The 11346-nt window shown below is 38.1% G+C and overlaps 2 protein-coding genes across 2 annotated transcripts in view; both read left to right on the forward strand.

Moving 5' to 3' along the window:
• SMARCAD1 (SWI/SNF-related, matrix-associated actin-dependent regulator of chromatin, subfamily a, containing DEAD/H box 1) overlaps positions 1-9826 on the forward strand; it is a 37310-nt gene extending 27484 nt beyond the window's left edge. The window contains exons 12-23 of the mRNA XM_057418001.1: positions 744-803; positions 1015-1090; positions 1541-1676; positions 2731-2868; positions 3183-3278; positions 4140-4257; positions 4514-4635; positions 5792-5980; positions 6921-7039; positions 7994-8176; positions 8873-8982; positions 9294-9826. Coding sequence (XP_057273984.1) covers positions 744-803; positions 1015-1090; positions 1541-1676; positions 2731-2868; positions 3183-3278; positions 4140-4257; positions 4514-4635; positions 5792-5980; positions 6921-7039; positions 7994-8176; positions 8873-8982; positions 9294-9355 — 1409 coding nt within the window. The 3' untranslated portion in view covers positions 9356-9826. The remainder of the gene's footprint in view (positions 1-743; positions 804-1014; positions 1091-1540; positions 1677-2730; positions 2869-3182; positions 3279-4139; positions 4258-4513; positions 4636-5791; positions 5981-6920; positions 7040-7993; positions 8177-8872; positions 8983-9293) is intronic.
• GRID2 (glutamate ionotropic receptor delta type subunit 2) overlaps positions 1-11346 on the forward strand; it is a 914338-nt gene that overhangs the window by 861222 nt on the left and 41770 nt on the right. The window lies entirely within an intron of this gene.

Raw genomic sequence — 11346 nt, forward strand, 5'->3', positions numbered from 1 at the left:
TACATAAATGTGTAAATGAAGGTGCTTTTCTGAAGTGAATTGCAGAGGCTCGTGAATTGTAGTGGCAGATTGGCTTAAGCCATCCATTTTGGGGGTGCCTGGGAAGTGCCATCTGCCTGAGCTTTCCTGACAGTTCCCTGGAGGTGTCTCCTCAGCCCCAGTCTGGGCCAAGTGGCATTTAACAGAGACTCCCTCCTGGTGTGTTTTTGGGTCAGCCCTCGTGTTGGCTGTCAAGCAGCTTCCCCTTGAGCATGGTAACATCACGGGTAGCCGCTCTGCTGGCGGCACACCTAGAGCTGGGTTGGGCTGTCAAGCTTCCTTGCCTGTTCCCAGAGGCACTGATTCTCCTGATGAAACGCTTCTGGGTGCGAGTACCAACAAATGAATTGATTTGCCCTCTGAGCAATTAACTGTCTAGGGAAGAAATGGGGCTGAAAAGTTAAGTGTTGTGTTATTTTTACATGGTGGTTACAGACCATGCAGAGTCTGTTTCTGTAGGACTTTAAAGTGCAAGCTGGTTAAGCAAAAGTTACTTAAAGCACTGTTGTGGGTTGTTTAATTCTCCTAAGTATTACTAGATTTTCCAGCATTGGGACGGAAAGTTTCTTGACATTCAATAGAATTTAAAGGGATCTGCTTTAAAATCAGATATTTGGTTTAATGCTGAGGTGGGTCTGAAGTTATGTAAGTCATAATAAAGTATAAATTATTTGTTTTCTGATTATTTTAATGATGTTTTACAGATAACTGGATAAGAGAAATTCATCTGTGGTGTCCTGATCTGAAAGTCCTTGTTTACTATGGTGAGGAATCCAGTTTAGAAATGAATCCAAAAATACAGTTGCTTTCATGGTCACCCTAAGAAAAGGGGAATTGCTCATGGAAGCATTGTTTTAAGACAGTTCTTTTAAATACACGTATTTATTGCTGAATGTGTTTCTGCATACTGTTGTACATTTTTTATGTAAATTAATATATGTAATTGTACCCATTTTATACTTTGTTCTTTTATAGGATGCCAAGAAGACAGGAAACGTCTCAGAGGGGAAATAAGTCATAAAATGGTTGATTTTAATGTGATTGTAACTACGTAAGTACAGCAATTAAATAGCAAATGAGATTTAGTTAGCTCCTACTGACCTCTAGTGGTACAGCACAACAAGCAATGTTAGGAGTTAGGTGTGGGAAAGAACTTATTTTTGTTTTCAGAGATAACTAGGATTTTATTAATGTGTGAAAGATACTATGTAGTAGAGGCTTTAGATACTATCTCTCAAGACATACTGATAGATAACATATTACTGTGTAATAGATTTGCACAGTTTGAGGGAAAGTGTTACTGAGAGTACTGGCTCATACACTAAATTTGTCAGTAGTAAACTGTTATGGTTGGTTACTTCTAGGCAGTTTTACTTACTGCCCTTCTTGTATTCTCTCCATAACTCTCCACAGTTTTAGAGTTTCTGATTTGATTATCATAAGAGTATGTCCATGTTAAATTTACATTTAATGTATCTTTTATGATGTCTTTCTCTGACAGATACAACTCTGCCATTAGCAGCTCAGATGATAGAGGACTATTTCGCAGACTGAAACTTAACTATGCAATTTTTGATGAAGGTCATATGCTCAAGAACATGAACTCTGCGCGCTACCAGCACCTTATGACAATTAATGTAAGAGGTTTAGTTATATTGGGTTAGAGGGAACATCTGCTATTTTTTCTGTTTTGTGTTTACAGGCTGGGGCAAAATGAGTATTAACTGTAAAGTTCATATACACATAATGTTCCAGAAACTGCAGTATGCAAGTGGATATAAGTGTTGGTGTGGTCTCAAGAGTGGATTCTGTGGTGTTGTTCTGGGTTCCCATAGCTGAACCCGAGACAGCTGTGAACTCTTTCAGGGAGATAAGCTCCCAAAGAAATGTACTAAATTCCCTATAGCGTCATCACAGTGACAGTTCAGTTTCAATATTGAGTGATTTCCCAGTTTTATCTCACTGTAAAAGTAAACTAAAGATGGTAAAAATGCTATTCTGGTGAGTTGTGCTGAAACACTGTAGTATTTAAGGACCTGCTCTGGTTGGACTGTGCAGGAAAAGCTAGCTTTAAAATAATTTTTTCTTGTAGCTTGTGGCCTGAGTCAGCATTTTGAAAAAGAGCAAACTTGAGTATAGCTCTTTCTCCAATTACTGTGATTTAGCACTGTTAGTATCTGTACAATAATAACATACATATGATCACCTACTTATGACTTGCTTTTCAAGATCGTATTTTCATCAAAAGCCTTTTTAAGAAGCTGATCCTTAAGCAATTAAACTATCGCTCATACTTGCAATTCAAAACTAGTGCATAAGTAATGTATGACATAGAAATATGATGTACGAGCAATAATTAGCCAGTTACTTAAAATAAAACAAACTGTGAATAAACAAGCCAAACAAGAAAAATCCTAATAAACCCAGGAAGGCTTTTCTTAAATCTGGATTAGGCTCTTGAGTAGTCTGAAACTGATGTGTGCTCAATTCCCCACAGATCTGTAAATAGCTTTTTTTGTTTTAACCAAGAAATTATTGCATGAGACTTAAATATTTATTGAGTTTATATAGCTATAATTTAAACCAAGCTCTTTTTATCACTTCTCCATAGCTGTGTTGTTTCTGCCAATATTAACATTTAAGCTGTTCAACTGATGTTTCTCACTGCTGTTTTCCACTTCGAACAAACAGGCACAGCATCGCTTACTTCTGACTGGGACTCCGGTTCAAAATAATCTACTGGAATTGATGTCCCTCTTGAATTTTGTCATGCCACATATGTTCAGCAGTAGCACAGCTGAAATCCGAAGGATGTTCTCTTCAAAAACAGTAAGTAGTACATATGCTTCCCTTGAAAATAACTTTTTCTTTTTTTTTTTGCTAGAGCACTGCTCTTGCTGCATAACTCATACTGGTATCTTAGGAAATGGGTAATGTGATGGTAAAAGTCTAGAACATGAAGCAATGAAATGAACTATATAAAGAAATAATGTGTTATATAACAGGGCATCTCAAAATGCTAATGGTCCTGTTAGATCTGTCTGTTCCGGCTGGGTTTTTTCAATGAGTTAGAATAGTTAAGGTAGTGTTGTTACAGCTGAAAACTTCACACTCTAATTAAATCCTTGCAATGTTTTCCTTAGAAGAATGTTGAAGAACAAAACACATATGAAAAAGAGAGGATTGCACATGCAAAGCAGATAATAAAACCATTCATCTTGCGAAGAGTAAAGGATGAGGTAATGTTTTATCTTTAAAATAATGGTTTCATGTTATCAAAAATCTTTTGAGACTAACGATAAAATTTAGGGTCAAATTTTGTCGATGCTAGTTTTAGCTTTTTATCTAGAGAGAGTAAGAAACTTGAGCTGTCTTACATCTTTCATGAGTTTGCAGGAAAAAATGTGACCTGCTGCAGCTTTGAGTTTTGATACTTACTTGCTGTCTACAGTTAAGAATTCTAGTTGGGAAAGATCTCTGAAAGATGATTTGGCACACTGAGAAGTGAGAAATCCTCCACATTAACCACAAAAATATTTGTGACTTCATAGTAATGTCATTTTATTTTAACTGAAAGGATTAAGGTAGTGAATATGCCTATACGTATTTGTATGTATGTATGACTAGAAATGTGTGGTACAAGTTACTTCGCTGTCATCAAATTTTTTCTTTTTTTCATTCTAAAATCCAAAACCTTTTTGGATTCTTCTGTTTAGAATTGCATATATAAAAGCAAGGGAAAACTGAATAGTGACCTGAAAAGTGTTTCTGTGTATATGCATGCTTCAGTAGTCGGTAGTTTGAAGAGAATATCTCTGATTAGCAGAGGAGTAGGTTCCAGGTATTGCATGTATTATTATTTCATGAAGTTTTAGAATGTGCTGGTCATGTTACTTGTTGGGGGCTGGTGGGTGTGATGTATAATCCACATCAAGTTCTGGATAAGTCAAACTGCTGACTCAGTGAAGTTGCAGCCAATTAAAGGAGTTGGGACGGGGAGAATGAACAGAGTAGCTAAAAGCAGGCTTGTAAGGTAGTACAGAGTTACTGACTGTTCTCTACAGTACTGTTTTTTACCTGGTATGCTTTTATTTTGTCAGGTCCTTAAACAACTACCTCCCAAAAAAGAATTCACTGAATTTTGTGCCATGTCTGAGAAACAGGAACAACTATACTGTGATCTCCTAAAAAAGTTGAAGAAAAATATTAAGAAGGATGGTATGTGACAGTCTCATTTCCTTTTACTGGATTTTTTTCCATGTCTGGAATGTCAAATGTGACTACAAAGCCCTTGCTTTGTAGAAATGTCTTGATACTCATAAACTGATTGTATCCGTCCTGTGGATTTTTCTTAAGTTCAGGTTATAGATGAAATGTCAAATTCAGCTATTACAAGTAAAGTTCTGAGAGCTAGAGATGTGTCAGATAGGAATCTGTGTACCTCTCTGAATATTCCTTATTTCTTTGGTAACAGAGAAAAAGTCTGATATGGGAAATGTGATGATGCAACTTAGAAAAATGGCTAATCACCCTCTCTTACATCGCCAGTATTACACAAATGACAAGCTCAGGAAAATGTCCAAGCTTATGCTCAAGGTAAGATGATGACATTCCAAAGCTGTCTTTTATTTCTCACAATTTTTAATGCAACTTAAATAGATTTTTTTTTTTTTTGGTCAGTCCTCTGGTCAAAGATGTGTCTTTGCAAAACTTAATTCATTATTGCTGTTTTTTTTTTTTCTCTGCATCTATCCAATATTCTAATAAAGCTCTGTATGTGTTTAACACTGATTTTTGCATCAGATATTAGAATGGAGAGAACAGCTATGGGACTGCAGTCCTCTCCTTTTCATTAGTTCCCCCGTAACACCTCTTCCTTCCATCCCAAAATTTAAAATCAAAGTAGTTATCTTGGGTGGGCATTTGACTTTACTAGTATTTTCTGATTAGCAAGAAATCCAAGCTGTACAGAACTGAAATAGGGAAGGCATGACTATTGAATGGTTGAGGACTTTGTTTTGTTTTTAATTTGGCTCGAGTTAATTCCTGGGGAGTTTAGGGAAAAATGTTTCTTCTTTCTAAAGTATAAAAAAAGAATGAAATCAGAATGTGCAACAAGGGCTTTAAGAAAGTTGCAGCTAGCTTTGAATGTCTTCGGCTTTGTTTTAAGATAAAGCCAGCCAAGGCTGGGGGGAAAGGAAGAAGTGACGCATTGGGTTGTGAAAGACTTTTGTCCCTTTTTACTCCTGCTCATACCATTGTACCCTCCAGATACGGCTTTTCTTCTCCTCTTTCTTCCAGGCATGACATACCTCTACCCACCCTACATCTTGGGCTGGGCTTCCCATGTCTTCTGCCATCTATCCAAGGATTGGACCTTCCTTTTAGGGAATATGTCATCAGGGGAAGAGCTCTGATACGGGGGTGAAAGGTCGTAGGGCTTGATGGGAACTAGGTAATTGCTATGGAGGTTATACATACATCTTAGTTTTTGGTAGTGCAAGTTCTTATAAACGCTGAATTGCAAAATAATGGTCCTCTACTATAAACCTGGGGTTTCAGAGTTCATCTTCTGTTGCTTGCATGAGCCATGCCTTGGCCGTTGTCCATGTCTAGGTGTGCTACTTTGGTTTTTGGTTTGGTTTTGGGTTTTTTCTCAGAGATTCTGGATGTTGTTGTGTGGTGGTCTTGATATTTCTCGTCTGTTTGCACGATTGTGTGTTACATTATTTCGTTTCATTTCTACTAACAGGAACCCACACATCACGATGCTAACCCTGACCTTATCTTTGAAGATATGACGGTAATGACGGATTTCGAGCTGCATTTGCTTTGTGAGCAATACTCTCACGTCAATAACTTCAAGTTAGACATGGACCTGATCTTGGATTCTGGAAAGTTTAATGCGCTGGACCACATTCTCTCTGACCTTAAAGAGAAGGTTGGTGCTGAAGATGTCTGAAACATCTTTTCATGTCCATCTGAAGGGTGGCTGTAAATAACTGGTCAAATTAACATCTGCTAGCTGTATATGCAACCCAGTTGCTTTTCCGTGGTGTATTACAATGTCTTTTAGTGCATATGCAGCATTGCAAAGCAATGCTTACAGCTTTTAATGTGCAGTCCTGCCTATGCATATCCCTTTAGAGACAGCTGAAATAAGCTTTCCCATTTTCCCAAGTTTCAGAATAGTCATCCCAAGTTAACACTACTTCTCAATCTACATAGGTAGAGCATTATTTTCACAGCTCATTAACTTTGACCTTTTGTCATTCGAGTAAGTCTGTATTACATTAAAATAATCATACATGTGTTAAGCAAGTGTAAAGATAAGATGAGGTCACTGCTTTGACTCACAGATTCAGGCTGGCTTATGTTACAAATAAGCATGTACCATAGTACTTCAGAGTATCCTGAATTTGCACAAGGGTTTGCTGTGCATCTGTTTGATTATTTCAAAATAATTATGATTATTTCAAAATTTATGCAAAAGGGTGCTGCTAGTCAATACTGTATGGAATATAGCTTAAATTTAAGTTTTTAGTGAAAATATTTTCTTGATGTTTATAGAGTGAGTAGATCTGTCATTTATGCATGTGACATGTGATTTCTAGATTGCTTGAGTCACCTAAGTGCAAAGTATCTGGAAAACAAATTGCCCTGATAAAAGGTGGGTTAATGCAGCAGCAGTACTGGATATGATACCTTCACTGAAAGTTAGTCCTGACTTGTTGCATTTCAGCATAGCCTTTTAGTTCAGAAAATAGGGATTCAAGCCAAAATCAACTATGCATACATATTTGCACTAATAAGGTATTTGTGTAGTTTGTTATCTGTAATTGATGTGTTTTAAAACTTCTGTTTCACTTTGTCATTTCCAGGGAGACAGAGTTGTATTGTTTAGCCAATTTACTATGATACTGGATATCTTAGAAGTTTTCCTCAAGCAAAAGGAACATAGATACCTAAGATTGGATGGAAAAACACAGATTTCTGACCGGTATGTGACTTTTTTTGCTGAAGATGAAAGGGAAAAAAATAGATGTGTGAATGGGGAGGGGAGGGAAGAGAAGGGTGTGTGACTTAAAACCTTTGCTTTGGTTTTGCAATGTGTAAAATTTTGTGGTCACTGGCCATTAACTATAGAAGGGGTTATATATAACAAGGGATTGTGCTTGATTTCAGATCACCTTAGTAAGGATGAGGCAGAAAGGTGAGTTTTAAATGGTTGGGTTACAGTCTCGGCCACCAAAATTCAGAACTTTAGTCTTCAGCAGTTCATGGCATGTATGATTTGCTTCTGTACAGCATGCCATAACAAAAGCTCACTTGTAGATATCCCTTGGAAGTATAGTGTATACCTGTTACAATAGGCATACAAACCCGTTTGTTTCTCTAGGACAAACCATTTACTCTGTCCTTTGCAGCTAAAAGTAGTGCAGTGCTTTTCTTTGAGGTGTGCTGTTTTTCTGCTGCTTCCTGATTTTTTTTTTTTTTTAAATGTTTCTTAGATGCTCTTTTCTTCATTTCATAAAACCCTTGTTACTCCTTGTTACTGCTGTGGTATTGCTTCCTACTTACATCTGATGTCTGTTACTTCCCTTGTATATGCAATTAGTACAGAAGACAGTCATGAAGCTGAATTCCTCCCCTCTCACCATTTGCTTCATGTATTTCAACCTTCCCTTGTCCTCCAGCTTGCTCTTTGTGTTCTGTGGTCATTTTTCCAACCCTCTTTTCATTCTCTGCTATTGATCTGTTATTCTGAGTATGTTTCTCTGGTCACTGCTGAGGACTATTGGTACCCTTTTTCCTTCTGCATAACATCTGTACTTTTGGGCTGCTTTGCAATGCTACTCTCCTCCCTTTCAGAAGATCATCATCCTAACTACTCGACTCTGGAGCCAGTGTAGTGGTTTCTCTGGCCTCATATATGTTTTCTTGTGTTCTGCAGGATACGTCTAATAGATGAGTTCAATAACAATAACGACATATTTGTATTCCTCCTGTCAACCAAAGCTGGTGGATTGGGAATTAATCTGACCTCGGCAAATGTTGTTATTCTTCATGACATTGACTGCAACCCATACAATGACAAACAAGCAGAGGACCGATGCCATAGAGTAGGACAGACAAGGTAAGACTTTTTAATTGTAATGCTTGACTTTTCTTGGAGGCAAGTTCTCAAAGGAAGCTAAGAGAACAATATTTAATGATTAAAAAGGCATTTTTAAGCAGAGATTTATGTAAAACGGCTCTGGATTGTGTGGGAGCTAGGTAATTGTGTCTCAGCATGTGTTGTGGCCAGAATAAACTTTATTTACATTCTCTCCTTATTTTTTCTCCAGTTCTCCTGACTCACAAATTCTCTATAATCCTCAAATTTGTGGTGGTAAGAACTATTTCAAGGCAGATCTGAGGTCTTTGAAACTGTTTGGCACTGCTCGTTGTTCTCTTTGGGAGACTTCTAAGCTCTGAAGAGTGAAACCATGGACTATTTTAGAGTCCTCTGTCAGAATAAGCTGATGTGAGAAATAAAACACATTTAATAACTAGTATTTGTGTAGTATAGCATGAGAGGGAAGTTGTTTCTGTTAATAGAAATTTTGGTGACAGCCCAGACTTATGGTGGCTGGAGTCCAGGAGAAAACAAGTTTTCTGGCAGTGCAGAGCACAGTTGGTCCAGACAGAAAAAACAGGAGCTTTTTCTATTGCCCTTTTGTTCATTTCCTCCTTGTTTTAAACTGAGCTGAGCAAAGGCATAGCACCCCTTCCTCTTACACTAATCCAAAGAAACTGTAAAAATTGATTCATCCTATTTTGTGGTTTTCAGGGAAGTGAAAGTCATAAAGCTAATCAGTAGGGGGACTGTTGAAGAATACATGCTCAAAATCAGTGAGGAAAAACTGAAGTTACAACAAGATATGACTGCAGCAGATTCAGGTAAGTCTATTGCACGTAGTGATGCCCGCTTAAGTGAATTAAGGTTGTTGCAATGTTATTATTCTGAGAAGGAGAGGGGAAGAAAAAGTTTTTGATGCTGACAAGCCTTTTTTTTTTGCCCCAAGTCAAATAAACTAGAAAGATGCATTTGTGCTGATGATTGTGCAGTTTGACAGGCAATCCCTCTGAGTTTGACCCACAAATCAATGACAGACTCTTATAAGTAGAGGATTTCATACAGGCTTGGGGATCTAGACTTTTGTGTGTGTGAATCATTTTGAGCTCTGCTAACCCTTGTTCCTGTTTCCTAGGAGAAGAAGGAGCCATTCCAGCAGATATAGCCACGCTATTGAAAGCTTCATTAGGTTTCTAAATATGCTGTGAAATTTGAGGAAGAAGGCAATATTTTACTCCATGGACTCTACATTTCTGAATAACTTGAATCTTACTTACTTTTATAACTTTTGGTAGCTTATTATAATTATTTCATGTTGATGAAAATTTTTAACCCCAGTAGCATTTTTTTAATGCTTAAGAACATTGTGCCAAATGTGCCAACATTGGATGCTGAAAAAACATCTTTTACAGATTTTCAGAATGGGACCTGTGTAGTCATCATTTCAATAAATCTGCTACTGTTTAAAATCTGTCAGTATTTTTATAATTATTTCTACCTCCAAATACATATATTTAAACTGTCAGTTGCACTGGATTACACGTATAGATTTTTTTATGTGCCTTATTTGACAATGCTCGAGTCTGTTCCAGCTAGACACGAGTCGTTTGATGTACCATTCTGTCTTTGTATCAGCTAGCTCAAATAAAATTACACAGGTTAACCAAATGTTTCATTTTGTGGTTACTGGGGGAAGGGGAGAGGGAGAATAATTTGTATTTATAAAGCAAATAGCTTTCAAACTAGCTGAAATGTTCCATTTGAACTGATTTGGCTTTATCCATCAGTAATTAATTACTAATGTTTCATCATTCTCCAATCACAGTTGTTTTAATGATACTGATGATAAAAGCAGAATTCCTGCCGAATGGACTTTCCATCCAGGTTGCAGGGTTTTTTGTAAGTCCTTGGTGTAGATACCAGATCTGTGTTCTGACAGCGAAGTGCCTTAAACACAAAGCGTATTTCTTGCTCTTCTCTGGAAATTTCAATGAATTTTTAATTCATCTCAGTGAAATGAAGAGCTTCAGTGCTATCAGTGGTGAGGTGTGCCTTCAGCCAAAGTTTATAATCTCCTGGCAAGGATGCGATTTGAGGAGGTAGGAGAGAAGGATGTCCATTTCCTTGGACAGTGGAAGAGACTGAAATTCAGTCTTTTGAACCCAGGAGTATTTAAGACTGCTGCTTTTTTTTAGAAGCTGGGGAAGGCAAAGTGTGGGGAAGTTCTTATTGTCACGGCTCTCTGTTAAAGCCTCAGCTGCTGTGTGCTCTGCGCAGAGCTCAGTAGTTTGTGTGGTGTTGCGATGTGATACGTGCATATAATCGGTTAATGTAGTCCGGCTGAGCAGTGGTTACTCCTTAAACAATCTCTTAAGGGGTCTTAAGAGATTGTAGAGTCACCATACTTGGAGATACTCAAAAGCTGCCTGGACACAGTCTTGCACAGCTGGCTGTAGGTGGCCCTGCTTTAGTAGGGAGTTCAGATCAGATGCCATTGAGAGGTCCCTTCAGCCTCAACTGTTCTGTGGTTCTTTGTCCGCATGGAAAGATGTATAGGAGAAAAAAGAAATAATGCAGCTGTCTGAAGTCTGTTGAAGAAGAGAGTGGGAGCTGAAGAAGGAGAAACCTCGAGAGAGGCAGAACAAAGCATGCAAGGAATTGGAAAGGAGGTGAAGATGCCACATTGGAATGAGCAGAAGACTGGACCTTGCTTTCAGTTGTGCTATTACCTGTTTGTCTCTGAACTGTTAGTGGTTGGTTGGTGTTACTTATATGATTCAATGAAATAATATGGTGAGAGGGAAAAGCAAGTGTGAAGGGAAATACTTTCCCAACAGTGGCCATTTTCAGCCAAGAAGATTGCCCAAGTTTTGTTGTGGCTTATCTGCTTACACCACACAGTGGGGTCCTCTTGCAAGCACTTGTCTCCCCTTGAGTTTGTATAAACCACTTGCATCTACAACCCTCCTCCTTCCCAGGGTTTCCACCTACCCGTTTACCCCAGTGCCAGAACAACAAACCATTCATTCATTCTAAACCTGGTTTCCACCACTGCCCCCCACCAATTTGTCTTCTTAGTGGAAGAGATAGCTGCTGAACGTTTTGCAGCTGGTGTGCTTATGGAGAACCGGCACTGGTGTGAGTACCAGCTCAGCTGTGCCACTGCTTTTTGTTTGATTGGGGCTTTT

The sequence above is a fragment of the Pezoporus wallicus genome, unplaced genomic scaffold (assembly GCF_028554395.1).
Source record: "Pezoporus wallicus isolate ANWC-B61680 ecotype Strahan unplaced genomic scaffold, APGP_CSIRO_Pwel_v1 contig_6999, whole genome shotgun sequence".
NCBI classification, from domain to species: Eukaryota; Metazoa; Chordata; class Aves; order Psittaciformes; family Psittacidae; genus Pezoporus; species Pezoporus wallicus.